The 18,900-nt window shown below is 34.5% G+C and overlaps 1 protein-coding gene across 1 annotated transcript in view; it reads right to left on the bottom strand.

The window, feature by feature from the left end:
* Positions 1 to 427: 427 nt before the first annotated feature.
* TMEM67 (transmembrane protein 67) overlaps positions 428 to 18,900 on the bottom strand; it is a 33,431-nt gene continuing 14,958 nt past the window's right edge. The window contains exons 12-28 of the mRNA XM_086742480.1: positions 16,855 to 17,011; positions 16,339 to 16,462; positions 14,791 to 14,896; positions 12,761 to 12,817; positions 12,557 to 12,655; positions 11,978 to 12,076; positions 11,531 to 11,617; positions 10,687 to 10,786; positions 10,446 to 10,585; positions 7,992 to 8,132; positions 7,432 to 7,512; positions 6,018 to 6,134; positions 4,737 to 4,853; positions 4,550 to 4,654; positions 4,083 to 4,185; positions 1,397 to 1,539; positions 428 to 947 (exon numbers count right to left, since the gene is read on the bottom strand). Of these exons, the coding sequence (XP_086598606.1) occupies positions 867 to 947; positions 1,397 to 1,539; positions 4,083 to 4,185; positions 4,550 to 4,654; positions 4,737 to 4,853; positions 6,018 to 6,134; positions 7,432 to 7,512; positions 7,992 to 8,132; positions 10,446 to 10,585; positions 10,687 to 10,786; positions 11,531 to 11,617; positions 11,978 to 12,076; positions 12,557 to 12,655; positions 12,761 to 12,817; positions 14,791 to 14,896; positions 16,339 to 16,462; positions 16,855 to 17,011 (1,857 nt within the window). The 3' untranslated portion in view covers positions 428 to 866. The remainder of the gene's footprint in view (positions 948 to 1,396; positions 1,540 to 4,082; positions 4,186 to 4,549; positions 4,655 to 4,736; positions 4,854 to 6,017; positions 6,135 to 7,431; positions 7,513 to 7,991; positions 8,133 to 10,445; positions 10,586 to 10,686; positions 10,787 to 11,530; positions 11,618 to 11,977; positions 12,077 to 12,556; positions 12,656 to 12,760; positions 12,818 to 14,790; positions 14,897 to 16,338; positions 16,463 to 16,854; positions 17,012 to 18,900) is intronic.

The following is an 18,900-nucleotide window of genomic DNA, read 5'->3' as shown; positions in this document are numbered from 1 at the left end:
CTAAAGATAGTACAGCCAGAAAATTAAGAGAGACAGAGGTACATAAGTATATATAGGCACCTGTGAAAACACTTCTAAAAAGATAAGAACAATTGCTTCTATTTCACTTGTGTGGAAACAGCACAGAAGAGTTACTGTATTTCCCTGGGCATCTTGCATCAGAGGATAGAGATCAAGAACGTACTCCAAATACCTACAACCATCTTCTCTGCTCTATCACAACTAGCCTGTTTGTCTGCATTGCTGTAACAGAAACACCCAAGAAAAACAATGATAAACTCCAAGAAAAGAGACAAAAGTATACAATACTATGACACAACAAAGAAAAGTTAAAAGTTCAAGTTGGAGTCGCTGTAAGTAAGTGATCTTTAAAAAGTCCTCTTGAAATATTAACTTAATTCAGAAAAAAAATCCTGTGCTGTGCAAAACTGGAAACCTCAAAATAAAATAAAAAAAAAAAAGAAAAAAGATTTAAGGGATTTTCAGTTGACAATCTCTCCTGCCAGCCAGAATGCTCAAATTATTGCCTCAAAGTGAGCTGTCCATATCTTACCAAAAGCCATTAAATAATTTTTATCCTACTCTAAGAATAACAACAGTAAGTCTACTTCTGTCTTGTTTTCATGTACTTTTCATTTTAAAGGCCTATGGCTTAGTGTTCACAAATAAAAAAAAATATATATATTTGTATATATATACAAAAATAAAGCTTAATAGCACACAGTATAAAAATTGATAAATTTAAAAACCATTACATTATTCTTATTATTGAAAAGCGCACTACAATTAATCTGCAGGTCAGAGATGCTTTGATCATGGACATAATTCCACGATTAACTCCTCAACAAAGTTTTTAATCTTCTTAATTAAATGAGAAATCTTTCATCCACCAAGGTTTTGGATGCCAAATTCTTCCGCCCAAGTGTATTACGAATAAACCTAAATATCTGCAAACATTTCAGAAAAAAAAAGTATAAATAAAGAAATACTCATTTCAGTACCTAACATAAAATAATAACTCCATATTATCTTTAAATTGTAAATAACACGAGTGAATTAGGTCCTTAACTCACTTCAGCATTTTGGAAACATTTTCCAGTATCCTTCCACCTTGAAATATGATATAATTATGTGTGATTAATTTTAACAGATATTTGTGGTTTGTATTGAAAGTTATTTGTAGCCTCTTTATTAATGAAAGACACGTGAATAAAATTAATTTCTCACAAGCCCATTCCACAAAAAAAAAATCAAAAACTATTTTATAAGCTCTCGGTGTAATCTTCTGTCAGTGCATACTGCCACCTTACTGCTTTAATTATCTAGTTAACTAGATAAACCTCCATACTAACCCACATTTAAAAAAATATTACTTTGTTCTTAAATTGAAATTTACCTCTTGTTGCAAATATGTTAGAATAGCTGCTAAAACAAAACTTTGGGAAGCCAGATCCACCACGGAGAAAAACAGGATATCAAAGATGAGCAGTGTTGTCTCATTGCCATAATAGAGAACATCACTGAAAGAGTGTCCTTCATCTACAGAAAGAAAATAATTTTGGAAAAATGATTATTTCTGTGAAGCGCAAGTTTGTGAGTTCAGAAGTCCATGCTGAGAAAGCTGATCAGAAAAAGTAAAGTCAGAGCAAAGGCTAGTTATGGCATTCTATGGCATCATAAGAGCTAGTTATGTCATTCTATTTAAACAAAATAATACAAACCTTTTCACTTACAAAATGGCTTAATACTGATGGAACACAACAGAAAAAGCCCATGTGCCACACACAACTTTATTCACTCCTGAAATCTCCGTCAGGTTGTTTAAAGAAGGCTGCTTTGAACGAGAAGCAGATGTAACTTCCTCATCACTGAAATTTTTAGCAAGTGTTAACTCTGGCCCCAACTCAACAAAATAATAAAAACATACACTTAAAGCCTTACTTAGGAGGAGATTCAGAGCTTAACATTATCTTTGTTCATTGGTTAGCAGTTTCCCAGAAAATGAGCCTTTTAAGTTTAAAATACCTTTTTCATAGCCAAAGTAGTCTAGACCACTTATCCACTTCTTTATTTTATCAAAAAGCACCACTTTAAAAAGAGAAAAGAACACTTAAAATAAACAGTTACAGAAAACAGATTCTTTTCCCTCTCTACTTTTTCAGAAAAATGTCTAATGCAAGTTTTACTGGAAACAGCATATTTTCATTACAAATGATACAGGTCATACTGCCACGAAATTCTGATTTGTATCTAAACTTCCAGGAACCATGGCAGTTTAAACCATCAAACAACCTATTTATACCAATGTTTATGATTATGAACTTTGAAACAATGGCAGTCAAAAGACCAAACCTTTGTTGAATACTGCGCGATTTGGAGACATCACATCATGCTTATACCTGACAATATTAATGGCTGAGCAGACCTAGGGTTTAGAATAGGGTTTTGGAATGACTGATACTGCAAGGTGTGGAACCACAGGCTGAGGCTGAAGAAAGTCCCAGTTATAGCTTCAAGGTAGATACTGGCTATCTGGGAACACTTATTACTAAAGATAGTATTTTAGCATGAAGGGGAGGAGAGCCCAAGCCTTTAATGAATTAGTGTAGCTCAGACACCTAGACTGGGAAAAAAATATCAGACTACAACCATGGCTAGTTTGAAAGCATGTGCTGCACTCCTGAAGGAATGGTTTGCAAGGTTTGAGATTCAAATTAGGCTTCAGCTTTTGCAGCCCCGGTGTCATAGAGCAGGAAAAGTTCTGCACAGCTCAGTGATGTAATCTGCAGATTGCTATTATATAAGAATAATGGCTTATTTAGGATGTGTAACAGTCATCTGATAGTATCTATGGATTGGGCTATGGTTCTGATAAGGTTTATCAGTGAACAGTGAGGCTGGAGAGCCAAGTACTTGAGGGGCTCAAAATGAGGGCTTGCATCATCTTGGATGACTAGTTAATATTTAGTTTTCATGCAGGTGATGGCCATATTTATGGTTGGGGGTAGAATCAGGGTCTGAACTAAGGTTTTCAAAGATAATTTCTGATGGATTCCATACAGGTCTGAGACTGAGGAAGCAGACTGGTATCAGGCTTAAGTTCACAGCTCTTATTTCATTGCAGTGCAGATCCTGGTCCCCAGATCACAGCTGTTAACAGGAGGAGACCAGAACTCAGGGTTTCAGAACCTTGAAAGTGGAGGACCTAACACTGGATGAGGATTCCAGTGACGCAGGCATGGGTCACCTGGCAGTAATTATGAATAGGTTAAGGTTTTTAGAGCCTTGGTGTTTCACAATGTCAGTCTTCCAGGGATTCTGCTTTAGGAACCTAGGTGGAAGGTTGAGATACGGTCAAGAACTTTCACTAAATCTATTTAGTGAATAGTAAATAGTGAATAGTGAATAGTACATAGTAAATCTATTTTATTCAGGATGATGCATTGGAGAACCCAAGTCTGACTGATTTCGCATAGCTCCAGGGACCAGAATCAGAACTAGTATCATCCCTGTTTCTGCTGGAATACTCATTTTTGCTGTAGGTATTGGCAATGCTTAAAAAGCTTCAAACTAAAATATTCAAGAACCCAAATTACATAGTGGAGTTTGCAGAGATGAGTGGTACGTTAACATCAAGTATTCAATGTCCTCACTGTGATCAATATCCTCTTTAAAGAAATTGTCTTTCTGTACTTTTAGTTGTTTTGTAAGAAATTTGGTTCTATATTAAAAAAAATCCAACCCAGTATGGAGCTATTTAAATATTGTGAGTCTTCTTTCCATTTACAAAGTGGATATTGGATCTAGATAGCAAGTCAAAGCAGCACTTCATAAACACATTCATATTTCTACACAGTATCCTTTCAGTTGCCTAAAAGAACAAACACTGCAGTTGAGTGACAAATTATAAATAGGATTTCTGTAACTTGAATAACTTCTCTTAAATACATCCCAGACAAGCGATCATTTAATGACTCCTCCTGCTATAAAGTCCAATTTAGATTATAAATCCTGGAAAGGAAATCTACACAGAAACCTACATACTTATAACAGTACAAATACCAAGTCACAAATCTTTTTACCATTGTAAAATATACTTTTCTCTATTGGTTCCATGAACTCCATGCCAAGAATCCGTTCAAGCAGCAACTTATCTTTAACAATGTAATCCATTTCTTTATGAACCTATGACAAAAGGAAAAACAATACTTCTTCGTTTTTGATTTCAAAGAAAAAGTACTTGTTACAAAGTGAAGTACAGCTACTTAGACCTTTATGAATGAAAGAAAGCACTGGTCTAGTCTAAGACAAAAATAAGTACATAACAACAAAGGGTTTGTCATTTTTAAGAGCAGGCTGCACTGTTGGACAGTACTCCATTTTTATTTTGTTGAATGAAGCACTGTTCCAGCTGCCATAAAGTCTTTTAACAACAAGTCTTTAAGCACATATGCTTAAAGAGAAATCATAGTCTTTCAAGGTTTACAATTTTTAATCTCTACTTAGTATAATTATATTTTCCTTAATACAGGAGTGTCAATATACATACGTGATCAATAAAAGAACTGAGAAATTTGTTCATGGTGTTGTATGCCCTTGTACTTTGTTCAAAAGTATTTGCAGATGAGTCCAAAAGTCTAGCAGGACCACGTTTCTGAAATATAACATGATCATGACTTCAGTGGAAAAATTACATATTTTAAACAACATTTACAGAATACAAATATCTCACTTACTCTTGTTAGGGTTTCATGAATCCTGTCATAGTGCAGTCGCATTTTTCTTGAAATGGAAATCTGAAATGTCTGGCCATCTGTGTTCGGTACCAAACCCCTCTGACTACATAGATTTTCCTATACAATTAAAGCAATTGTAAATTAACATTATTAATGTCACTTATAGACTCAAAAAAGTAAAAAGTTTTTAATTTCCTCTCTTTCATGTCTATGTAGTAACGAATACCTCTAAATATCTGAATCCACTGCACTTTTGGTTCTATTATGGCAAGATTGTCTTAGGACAGGAAATCCTGACCCCTGCTGTTACAAAGTCATATTCCTCTTTTCACCTCTGTTCAGTTCTGAATACATCTTTTGACATTTACTCTGAAGCCCTTTCTTTTCTGTTTATCATTCATTCTATACTTGCCCTGCTTTTTTTGTGCTTTGGATTCCTGACTTTTTCTATATGTTTTTCAGGTCACATTCAATTAATCTCAAAAATTCCAACAAAATAGAAAATTCAACATCTGCAAAGGGAAAAAACTGCTTTTCCCAGAATTATATTAAAATAAGCAATTAGGAAAAAAATATAGGAATACACAGCTAAAAAATACTATTAAAAAGATTCCTCTACATTTCAATATTTGTGATTTAATTTTCACACGGTTATGTTTTTTTCTACCCACTTATCATTGAAATAGCAATATCCTTTGTCTAAGGTACTTTCTTCCTACTTGTCCTTACAAAGATGCAAGACATCATGAATTTTACATTTGCTTGATCTTGCAGCAAAGATACAACATTTGGCAAACTAGAAAAAATAATTATTCAAATTAATTTCTGTAAAGGTTAAGTTATATCAGAACAGGAGAAGAGATGGAATACAGGAATTTATTGGAAGAGTAGATGTTTCTTTATGAAGAGTTTTTCAGATTTGTCTCTTTATGGAAGTTTTTTCATATGCATCTTTTTGAAGGCAGCCATGAGCTTATGAAAAGCTTTAATATCAAAAAGAAGGTTCTTAAATACATGAAAAAACCTTTTAGACAAACAGGAATTTTATATCTATGAAATCTGAAGAAGTAACAGAGAAGAAGAGATAGTGAAGAAGAAAGATGAAGAGCTGGTTAAAAGAACTATTGAGTCACATATTTACACACCAACAGCCGGTATCTTTTAAGTATCGTAACTTGGTGCAATGTAATGCACAAGTGCAGATCCATAATGCAAAGCTGTGGGGTTTTAAAAATAAAATAAATAATTAGAGCAGGTGTAAACTTTAATACTTTTACTTACTGCTTCTCTCTTTAGGTTCATATTCATTTCTTCCATATTGGTATCTGCATGTCCATGCACAGAGCGACCATGGATATAATAACCAAAGCAGCTGTGTGACAAGAGAAACACTGAAATCTAAAAGAGATGGGGGAAGAGAAGAATACTTTAATTAAACATTATAATTTTATTTTTCAACTTTTGAATTCACAGTGGAGCTCAGCAAGACAGCCCTTCTCCAAATAAAAAGTAGGCAGGTACCAAAATCAATATGGCAGAAAAATATTTAATAACTCTTTTACTGATTAGTTTTATCTATGTTTAACTAGAAACACACACCAGCTTCAAGCTTAGTTTATCAACAGCAAGGATCACTACTTTATTCCACAGAGCCAAAAAAATAAAGCAAAGTTATTACCTTTTTATTCAAAAGTTATTTCTGTGATAGATAATACATACATAGCATTCCAGTTGAGCTCCTAGGAGACTGTGTTTAATAGAATTTCATTCAGTATGATACAATACGTATACATCACATAAAAACCAAAATCAACTCTTTCTACAACCCATGCACTACATGAGTGTTTCATGGAAGAGGAATAACCAAAGCTGGAAAGGCTGATAAAAGGGGTTAATCTCTGTATTTTTAAAAAGTTCTGGACAAATGAGCTAATCCAACCTGTTCTGACTGCACTCTTCTTTGGTTAAAAAGGAATTCCTGCAGTACAAAGCTTCAAGGCCCATACTTAAACTACAGAAAGAGAAGTAGTTCAGATCAAACCTGGAGTGTTCAAGGCCAGGCTGGATGGGGCTTTGAGCGACCTGGTCTAGTGGAGGGTGTCCAGGGCACAGGGTTTGGAACTAGATGATCTTTAAAGTCCCTTCCAACCCAAACCATTCCATGAATCTATGTGAGTACGTGAAAATGCATGAAAAAGCTGATAACTGTCCAAGAGAGACAACCATGAAGTACAGTGGGTGATGGACAACCACAAGATAGGAGCAGAAATTGAACATAAACATATTAAAGAAAACCAAGACAGCTGTGTCTGTAAGATAAAAGTACTAAAATGCAAACCAGTAGACAGAATGGCAGCAAATGGTTCCACACCTAATTTCTGTCATAATTTGTTACTTTTTAATTCTATATGAGCATACCTAACTAATTTAACTTCAAAATCAACCTAAAAATCACATGTCTAGAAGAACATATTGATACCTATGGTTCCAGAATCTTTTTTTCAATTAAAGCTGAACTGAAATCTTTCTGTAGATTGCACCAATAAAATGAGGTGAAAAAAACATTGACTTCGGCTGTTAGCTAGTAATCTCTGATTAAATTAAATTAATACATATTATTTAATATTCTTAAAACTATCTTATGTGTTATTCTATTAAAAACGCCACTGTACAAATGAAAAAAAGACATACTTACATTGCTCACGCAACACAAATCAACGAATTGGCTTATCTTATCTTCAATGAATCTTTCATAAAACACAGAAAAAAATATAACCTGAAATAAATCAATCACATTTTCTTTTATTAGTTCATCAGATTTGACTTTATTAAGCAATTCACTTCACAGTTTAACACTCACAAACTACAGACTTCTGTAGTGGCTACCACTGCATTGGACTCTACGAAACAAGACTGATATCCTTCCTCTAAGAAGTAAAGTAGCAATAACAGGCTTTTCATTTTGAACTTGGAGATACTTCAAAGTTGTTCAAAACAAAACAAAGCAGTTTTATAAATTCACATCTTTGAGAGGATTAAAATTCTGACTACAGAGTAAGACATCTCATAGCTCAGAAGATTCATTTTGAGTTGTAAAGGTGTACCATGCTAAAGTAGCTAAGAGTCTACATCAAGGAAAACAGTTAGGAGTATACACAGTGCTATGGTACGTAATATGGATGGCCTAGTGACATATTCTAGTTTCCAAGGATCAGCCTGAAAATGATAATTCAGTATGTCCTGTGCTTCACATACCTGTAAGAAGGCAATGGCTAGCCAGAGTGCAGCAGACACACCAAATCTTAAAATGCGGCTCCAAGGAGCTATGTAACTTTCACTGCTTCTTGTAAGACTGGAAGAGGAATCCATTAAAGCCAGGTTTGAAAATCCCACTACCTGAAGAGATAAGAAGGTCAACATAACAACATGAGGCATTTAATGATATTAATTATGACCCTGTTGTTTCCATCATAACAGGAAGTAAGAAGACAAAATTAGGAAAAATGGACCTGGGAATAGTAGCATGTTCAGTATGACAGAGCCCAACTGTGTGAACCAGTGTTATTACTGAGAAACATCATTAAAAACATAAACTGCACATATATGTGTTGATATATTAATTAAAAAACATATGCAGCTAAATCTCATGACATAAGTCAACATCGATTTTTACTGAAAAACTCCAAGAGATTCTACTGTTAGTCTGCACAGGGATATTATTTCTGAAAAATTTCAGCTTCTTGGTTCTATATATTCCAGTGTTAAAACAAATCCATTTATCTGTTTTGCAACTGTAAGAAACTGACTTTTTTGTTTTTATTGAACAGAAATATATTTCCCTCCACTGTCTTTATGGTTGAATCTATTTTAAACAAACAATCTAGAAAAAGTTCCCAAATAAAAAAGATGACAGAAACACTATGTCTTGCAACACTTATGAAAAAAATTGTGAAAATCATACAGAATTGAAGCTGCACCAGAAACATATTTGTGGTGGGTTGACTCCCACCACAATGGGACAGGGAACAGGAAAAACAAAAGCAAGAAAACTTGTGGGTCAAGATAAAGACAGTTTAATAAGCAGAAAAACAGGAAGAAAAAGGTGAAAAATTCCTCCATGACAAGTGATGTAAAGACAATCACTGACTACCTCTCACAAGTGGACCGATGCCAGCCAGTCCCCAGAAAACCCCTCCCCTCCATTTTTATTGCTGAGTATGATGCTATACAGTCAGTTGGGTTCAGCTGTCCTGCTTGTGTTCTCCCAGCTTCTTGCGCAGCCCCAGCCTACTCGCTGGTGGTCTTGATGCTGCACAAGCACTGTTGAGCAATCGCCAAAACATTGATGTGTTATCAGCCCTGTTTTAGCCACAAATCCAAAATACAGCACCCTGTGGGTTGCTATGAAGAAAATTAACTCCATCCCAGCCAAATCCAGTACAGTACTGAAAAGCTCAGTTTTGCTGCCAGAGTAGCCATGTAGTCAACACTGCCACAGTAACCAGTACCAACCAGCAGCTGCTTTGGTGCCAGACATGAGGCCTGAGGGCAGGGAGATTCCTTCTTCTATGCTTTCCAACTTCATAGATTTAAGGTTGGAAAAGACCTCTAAGATCAAGTCCAACCATCAACCTAACACCACAGTGTCCACTAAACCATGTCCTGAAGTGACTTCCTCCACCATCAGTGGCAAGAAAGGGATTCTTCAGAAGGAAATTCATAGCAGGAGTTACAAAGCAAGATGCTAAGCACTCTCTACTAAGAGTAACCTTGCTCTTCTAGTGATACCAGGAGCCTACGAAGAGTAACCTGAAGAGATGAGCTAGTTTTGGGAATAAGTGCTCTTGTTTCTTCCATTCCTTCCTTGTAACATGGCACCTGATTTAGTCCTGGCCTGTATTTACCAACAGCAAAAATAATGATGTAGCAAATGAGGAAAGTTGGGTTTTTTTGACTGTATTTAATTAAAAAAAAAAACAGGAAAATTAAAACTGGAAATACAAACATGAATAAAAGTACTAAAAACATGTAAAAGGATCTCATATAAACAACTATATGTTACATGCTTTAAGAATACTTCCAAAAATAGCGGTACTTGCCAAACTACAGAAAAGACAAAACAAAATGTTTTTGAAATGTTAAAGGACAATTTCCCACACATCCTTGAGCTGTAACCGAAGGCATACTGCCTAGTCTTATGCCACCAGGAACAGAACGGGCACATTTCATTTCCTGCTTTATAAAAGGTTGCTATAGCAAATTACCAGGAAGGAAGCTCAGTTCAGATAAATATGAAACCAGAAATAAAGCTGTAGACTGTGGCAGGAGGGAGCCAGTAGGCAAATAAACAATTGAGTGTGTACACAGATTTATCAGTTTCTTAAGCCATTTAGGGTAACTCATTACCTTAAAATAAACTGAACAAAACTAACAAAGGTCTTTAAGGTAAATAAAAGTTGGTTTTGTTTCGTTGTTTTTTTTTTAATTAGTCTTCCTTAATAAAATATTGTAATGACCTATACATACATACATATAAATTAAAAAAATGTATTAAAATAATTATTTTACTAAGTTACATATTTTCAAGTGAATTTGAAGGTCATCTACCATTACCACAGAGAATGCAAGACTTAAAAACCAGAACCTTATGTTACACTCTGGTTGTGAATCATAAAAAAATAACAACAGTAATAATTGTAGTAATAATACCTCCAGGAAAAAAAGAACTGCAAGCACTTGAAAGAGGGGATTTATCTTCCTCACTGTCTGAATTTCATTCCATTCATTTGCTATAAAATATGTCCTCCATATGCTCACAGGTGCAGCAGCACTTTTAACAACACCTTCACCTAAAAAGAATATATAAAATAAAGCTCTGAAATTTAATATTTTAAAGTAATATCCAAACTTAACCAAAGCTATTTATACAAACAAGCATAGTTTGAGTTACCTTCAACTGCTTTAAAAACTTTGCCCTTAGGTCTTTCCCAGTCAACAAAGAAAATATCTATAGTAAGTTGTGAAACCAGCAATTGTAAGAATTGCAGAGCCTGAGAAAGAAAAAGGAGAAATACAAGAAGTAAGGACAGCAACAGCATATAGACAAAGATGAAGAAACAGTCATTGCACATGTAATTCATTAAGCATAACAAGTAATATACTTGACTATACTTGAGACTGCAACTTTGTTACCAACTTTTGATACTTTTTTTTTTTAAAAAAAAAAAAAAGGTTGGCATAATGGTAAGTCCCGCGATGATGTCAAAAATTATGAAGAAAATACAGCAAAGTAACAAATTCCAAAAAACTAAGCATTTTCCAAAAACATGTTAGCCTGTGTTATGAATTCCAATTCAATACAATACCCATAATTAATATAATACTTGTACGTTCCATGAAGACAGAATACTGATCTCTGAATTCTACAAGTATGTTTGAACATAATTATGTTCATTTGTCTTCTTTTTAATCAGGAACTGACAGCAGTTGTATTCTTCTTTAAAAGAAAGCACTCGCTTTCTTGATATGATACTGTTTTGGGGGGGGTTCTTTATACTATTATCCTTGGAAAGAACAATTTTCCATAGATCATCTTCCTTAGACATTTGTTTCCCTATAAAGATTCCATAAGATAAATTTCTATGGAAAAATTACTTAATTCTTAGAATAAAATAATTGTTTATGTCTATACACTAATAAATTGAAATGTGTAAGATGTTTAAAAACAAGCCTCCTGAAAATATACAGAAGCATATGTTGAAATATCTTTAATGTCTGGGGAAAAAAATATTTACCTTTAAACTGAACGCACATGCGAGGTATGTAACAAAACCTTCTTCTTGAGATGGAAGTGGTAAAAGGACAGAGACAAACTGCTGAGCCTGTAATTGAGAAGTCACATTGAAATAGTATGGATGGCACATGTAACAACATACTAAGTGCTTAAGAGTGAATAACATTTTGCAGATAAAGACCAATATTTAATGTGCAATCATTTTGAATTTGTAAAATATTTTTTAAGTGACTATTAAGAAGACTGCAAGTACAATGAATCCTAAGGAAAAGAAACAGATGAACACAAAAATTAAAGCACACAAAACAGAATATGATATAAAACTTGCCTCAATAGTCTGACCAGAAAGGCAAAAAAAAAAAAAAAAGAGAGAAAACGAATTTTTGTGTAAAAATATATGCAATATCATTAGTTTTTTTATAACACCCAAATCTGGAAAAACACTTACTTTGAAGAACACAAGCCAATAAATCCCCGTGCCCACTGTGATGATAAAGAAAACGTTGGCAAGGTCTCCAGCATAAAACAGTATGAACTTCAAAACTGTCTGCAATTATAAAAACACATTGTAGAGATCTGCAAAACTAATTAAGTAATGCATATGTACATTCATATAAAATGTTATGCAGCTCACACTATAAGAAATTTTAGTACTGAAAAGCAGCCTCAAACCAATTTTTTCTATTGTGGTCACATATTTATTGTATGTTCAGTATCTAACTCCTACATGCTACTCGTTGAACAAAGAATTAATCTGAAAACTAAGTTCACTCAGAGCAGAACAGCTCTGTAAATACCTTTATTTTTAGCAAAAGTATTTCCTAAGTGATAGCATCAGAATTAAAAAAAAATGCAAAAACCTACTTCCTCAAGTGAGCTGAACTCCAGGTCACAGTTCTGCGCAGCTAGGCTAGAAATTATTCCAGTTACCTTAAGAAGCGGAATAGTTATACCATAGGGAATGACAGCAAAGGTTTCCTTAAAGAGAGGAAGACGTATCCCTTTTCAGGTTGCCAGCTGTTTATACCTGCAAGTCAATTATAGAGCTTCCTGTACGCCTCTTCCAGCCTGCAGTCTTAAGAAGGGACCATAACACTGCGAGCCCACCCAAGACACCCAACGTGATCTGAAGAGAATGAAAAATTATATTTATATATTATATTATATTTTTAAAAAACACAAAATAGAAGTAAATAATTATATTGACAAATTGAAGAGAAATACAACTTACATCAGTCTGAATCTGAGCCTCTGACTGATTCATCTCATAATTGACTGAGAAGGAAACCTGAATATTAAGATACAAAAAGTAAATACGCACAGAAATTCTGAAATGCTACAACCATTATAGACAGTGGTAGTTTTCACACCTAGTTGGTGGGAATTCCCTGTATACACCTGCCCTGGTGTGCTACAGTGCCACACTTAGTACTAGCATGTGCTCTGCTACGCTTAATGAAGATTTTACCAACAGTAATGCTGAGGATGGATGCTTGCTATCTGCAAATTACTAGCTGTACCTAATTATAATCCTTTCAAATGTGCATATTTTTTTTTTCCTTCTGAAAGGAGACACCAAAGGTTTGATACTTTCCCTTTTATCAGTGTTGATTAAAAGTAACTTTAACTTAATTACACAATATGCAAAACTGTAAAGCGAGCTCTTACATAGCTCAGACACAAATTTTTTTTCTTCCAGCTTGAATGAAATAAAAATTGTCATGCAGCATCAAAATTGCTGCCTCTAGCTTAAACATCTATCTAACCTAAGACCTATTTTGACTTTGGTCTGAAAGATTTGTGCAAGGAAGAGAAATATTTGTCTTGGTTTTGTAACATTCTGGCCTAAGTCTTTGTCACTGCACAGCTGAAGTTAACACAAGTATGAAAATGAATAGTACTTTTAATTTAGTTTAAAAAAAAAGACAAATCCCCCAAACCGAACCCCTCATGCCCCCCGGCTTGGCTTCTCAAAACATTTGTTCCTGTCAGAGGAACCATTCTACCACCTCACTTGCATTTATGTCTAAATATGCTCAGTTACTAAAGCTCGGTGTTTCTAGAACTTGGAATGAAATTCAATGTATCTTTTTACCTGTATGAAATTCGTTAAATGCAACAAGGTATCCAAAACTGACAACACCTTTGTACATCAGATGTAGATACAAGGATGAAATAGTATTACAGAAGACAGAGAAACTGAAAACAATTGTTCCTGCCATCGACATTTGAAAGAATTATTTTTTAAAACCAGTGCTGTTTCTGTGGCTAAATAAAGACATCGTTTAGGCAGGGAAGAAGTGTCTGACTAATTTTTCTATCTTTTTAGTTCCGTGTCTCTTCTTTCTTTAAATGCAGCTAACATGGAACACAAGGAGTGATTCTAGCACCAGAAATTTCTAGCTAGGTGTCTGTCTGTACTGGAAGCCTGAACTGTTGAAGGTTGATAAGCAGAAAATGTCAGTATTGTATTTTTTTTTTTAAATAGCAGATGATTATTTTATTATATTAAGCTCAACATTTTCACTTTTTAAAGTACTGTGATCTAAGAAGCAACACACAGGAATGGGACATCTGAGCTGCTGCCCATCATGGCAGGCAAAAGGGCAAACAGGCAATGCCCCTTCTGCATCTGCTGCAGCAGAACACGGCGGCTTTCAGTAGAGGAATATCTCCCAAACTGGTCCCCTATCCCTCTGGCTACAGATTTTTGGATTATTATACTTTAATTCTTAGAGGTGTGCTGTAAAATAATACACAACAGACAAAACACTAAAGGATGTTTTAGATACATTACCAATATTCTAAATTAAACTGCAGGTGACTTGAAATGTCTATGTCATAATAATCTCCTCATAATGCATTGCTTTGAATAAAAATATTCACTTTCTTGCATAAATTGCTGCTCTCAGTGCATTGCATAAAGAGTAATTTTCCTGTTATTTTCTGTGTATAATTGTATTTGAACTGTAGCCTAACTTAGCATTGTACAACCAATTGTAATATTCTAAGTATTTTAAGTTAAAAAATACTCAATATTTAAAATAAAAATACTCCAAATTAAAAAGAAAATATTTTTAACTGCTTTATTTTAAAAGCTTTAAGTTTTAGTGAAAGCTTGCAACTTCAAAACTGAACAGAGTAGAAACTGCTTATTAGATTCTTACAACCCCCCAAAAATGTTCACTGAAGTGGAATCCCAACAGAACTAAAAAGTATGATTAACAAACCAGTTCAATTAAGATAGCACAAAGATCTCACCATCACACTCTGGGTTTCAGGGTTTTGGACAAGCACATCTGTGTACGCAATAGTAAGCAAAGGAGGGTAAATGGCTCCTCTCTGAGTCTGAGATACCAGACGAATACTGCAGAAACAGAAAGTACTATTTTTAATACAGAAAATTGATTAATTGCTTGGAAAGTATTGATTGAAACTTTTACTAATAAGAAAATACTAAATAAACAGAACAACCTGATCAATAAAATGTGAGTTTCAAATCCAATGACATAGCAATTAACATTTTAAAAGCAACCAGTGTACAAAGGCAAGTACACATATAAAAAGAAAAAGCTAGGAAGAAAATACCTGAATCAATCTTTACATACTGCTCATGTTATGATAGCTGCACCTGAAGTCAATTCCAAAAGGTAACTTTTCTCAAAATATTACAGAATGACCTTTTTTTACATTTATTTTGAATTTCTGGCATTATCCTTTTTACCAAGGAGAGGTGGGAGGGGATTCTCCTAACATACATAAGTTAATATTTATTTTATGATATAATGAAATAAGTAATTCTCAGCAAACGGAGTTAGTATGTTAAGTTAATCTTCAAGGGAATTACTTGTATGGATCACTACTCAGTGCTATTCAAAAACAGAATTGTAGAATCATAGAACAGATTGGGTTGGAAGGGACCTTTAAAGGCCATCTAGTTCAACCCCCTGCAAGCAGCAGGGACATCTCCAACCAGATCAGGTTGCTCAGAGTCCCATCCAACCTGACCTTGAATGTTTCCAGGGATGGGGCATCTACCACCTCTCTGGGCAACCTGTTCCAGTGTTCCATCACCCTTATAAAGAAGAAATTTTTTTCTATATCTAGTCTAAATCTAAATCTTTTAAAATCTAAATCTTTTAAACTAATAAGTTGTGAAGAAGAGCTGAAGGAAAAGGGACATCTCAAATTTTAGGCAGTCATCTCAGAGGAAGACATTACATAAAAAGGGGGAAAAAAGGTTCTTCCAAAACATGTTCCAGTTGAGATGAACTATCAGTAATGACCTTAACAGGTAGTTTCACATTTTCAGTGTAATGACTACAAGCCTATTCTGGATTGTACAACAGAATAGTTTGTAAATAGTAATGGTAAATAGTAATAGTAAATTGTAATAGTTTGTAAAAATACTGCAAAAAAGAATACAGAGTATGAAACATCATCCTAGTATAGTCTGTAATATACACATTGAAAAAGAATTAAGAGGAGTTTTCAGGTCTTTCCAGGTGACACCTGCTTTTAAGAGGTGACTGAATGCCTGCTAACTTGCATTCTACGTACATAGTCTGATCCATCTTCCCTGGAAAGTAATCACAGTAATTTTTACCTCCACAAGTCAATGTTATGTTTTCTCACTCACTCATTAGAACAACCTATGGCAACCCTTTGCTATTTCCAAGTATGCAACGGAAAAAGCAGCATAGGACATATTAGAAACAATATAATAAAATACCTTTATTTTAAGACAATAAAATGTAGACTGCACAAAATTGCCTTTATTCTCTATAGACTATATATGCAATTAATCACCTTATTGTTATTTTGCTAGCAACTCGAATTACTCTTGGTAGTTTTCTCAAGTCATTCTCTTTTCCACTTAGTGCATCCACCAAAAAAAATCGACGAGTCAAAAGCCAGTTGTTCATATTACTGCCTTGGAAAAAACATGACAGTCACATAATATTTTAAAAACTAATTCAAAACACGAAAAGAATGACACCTACTAGAAACAACACACATAACTATGATACATACAACTGTATTCAGGATGTAAAAATATTTATTTCCAACTTAAACAAACACATAATGAAATTTGATTACTTTATTTGTGCATAGTATTGATTGGGCCGATGTATGCAATCAAAGCTTGCATTTAACACTATCAGAACTTGTCCACAAAATATTAAATTCTTAAAACAGAAACAAGTTATGGTGGGTTGTGTTACCTTTAAAAACAACTCAAAAACAGTAACTAACAGAAATTCTTTCAATTTGAAGCTATTTGGATTACTGAAATTCACAGAAATGTTACTATGACAGTCTTACCTTGATTAACAGACATTTCATTGTATTGAAGATTCAAGTTTAAAACTGGCACAGCCCAAAGATATTGTTGTCCATTGTCACCATTATATTCAAGGAATAAGTCATAAAATATTGGATTAGCAAAATCCAATAAAATCTTGGAAACTGAAATTTTGCACTATAAGAAAAAAATGTTAAAATAAAAAGATCACTTTAGCCAGTACATTATTTTATCAAGTTTTGGATTCTTCTTCAACAAAATGATTGTGGAAATGGTCCCATTTCTTTGCAAAAGACAAGGCATTCCAGCTATTTGCAAGCAACTACAAAGAACTCATGATTTTATACGAACCTCTTGGAAATGACTGCAACTGACTAGAATGACTAATGTGGAGAATGAAGCGCTGCTAACATTTTTCAACAGGTTAGGAAAAAATACCGTAGTAAATTTCACAGACATAAAATTTCAAACAGTATAAAAAAGTCAAGAAACACAAACGCTAAAGTCATGGAGTACTGTGTCTGGTTCTGGGCTCACCACACAAGAGAGAAATGGAGATACTTGATACAGTCCAGCGCAGGCCACTAAGATGATGAAGGGACTAGAACACCTCTCCTAAGAGGAAAGGCTAAGAGAGCTAGGACTGTTTTGACTGGAGGTGAGAAGGATCAGAGGGGATCTTACCAATGTGTACAAATATCTGAAGGGAGGGTGTACAAGACACAGCCAGGCTCTTTTTGGTGATGCCCAGTGACAGGACTAGAGGCAATGGGCACAAACTGAATTAGGAGGTTCCCTCTGAGCATCAGGAAACACTTTTTCACTGTGAGGGTGACCAAGCACTGGCATAGGTTGCCCTGAGAGGTTGTGGAGTCTCCACCCTTGGAGATATTCAAAAGCTGTCTGGACACAGTCCTGAACAACCTGCTCCAAGGGGCCTTGCTTGAGTAGAGGGCTAGATGAGATGACCTTCAGAGGACCCTGGCCTACCACAAACATTCTGTGATTGTGTGAAGAAATTAAATACAAAAGCAGGTAGTTTTTTGCATATATGAACAACCATGCAGTCTTTAAATACTCATATAGCATGTCCACCATGTTTTCTCCAAAGCTGTAGGAAAAAAAACAAGTAATGCATACAATCCATGAAAATAATTACATTTAAAAATACGCAGTAAGTTAATACTTATTGGTATTTGTATTTAGACCCAGTAATAGTAACCATTGTTAATACTTAACAACAGGTTCTACAGACTCTATATCAATATACAAGATTTTTTAAAGTACAAAAAAAGAATAACCATACTTCACCAGTTTAATGATCCTAAATAGGAAATAAGTTTCCATTTCAGCAAAATATGGATTAAACAACATTAAACAATATGGAAGAGCAAAAATATTTAACAAAGATATGTCAAAATTATTTGGTAAACACTTCCGTTTTCAAGGACTAAAGCTTAGACAGCTATTACCTTCATTACAAGACTCTCACACCACTCAAAGAGCAGCCAGAGTTTATAAATTTTTACACAGCAGCATATAATGGGGGGAATAGTTTTGAATGTAGATGAGATAATAAATAATATTAACGGACATACAGGTATTTGATGCTGCACACACATATGAAGTTTTATAAAAATAAAGATGTTATTTCTCCACTCTGCCACCAAAAAGACAACCACCTCACCATTTAACATCTAAGTAACAAAAATTTATGAAGTTTTACTGCTGGCAGAACTGTGTCTATGGCTGACTGAATTTAGCATCTAAGTATACACAAGCTCAAGTGCATTATCCCCTCTTCCCTTCCTGGTGTTTAGTAAGGTGTGAAAACTTCTACAGTTTTTCCCCTAGTTAAGACAGCTAAAGAATCTCTTTTCTCTAATGAGTCATCTGTTCAATTAAAACTTGCCTTCAATCTCTTTATTGAATTCACTGAAATCAGGGAATACACTGAAATCAGGAGGATTTCATAGAGACAACAAACAGGCATGGCATGATTGCACATGCCTTCTTTTCATATGAAACCTGGCCAAAGATTGAGGCAGGAAAATTAGAAGTTACAA

The sequence above is a fragment of the Chlamydotis macqueenii genome, chromosome 2, assembly GCF_036417535.1.
Source record: "Chlamydotis macqueenii isolate bChlMac1 chromosome 2, bChlMac1.mat, whole genome shotgun sequence".
NCBI lineage: Eukaryota > Metazoa > Chordata > Aves > Otidiformes > Otididae > Chlamydotis > Chlamydotis macqueenii.
The sequence above is the reverse complement of the archived record's forward strand: the minus strand, read 5'-3'. Positions and strand labels throughout refer to the sequence as shown.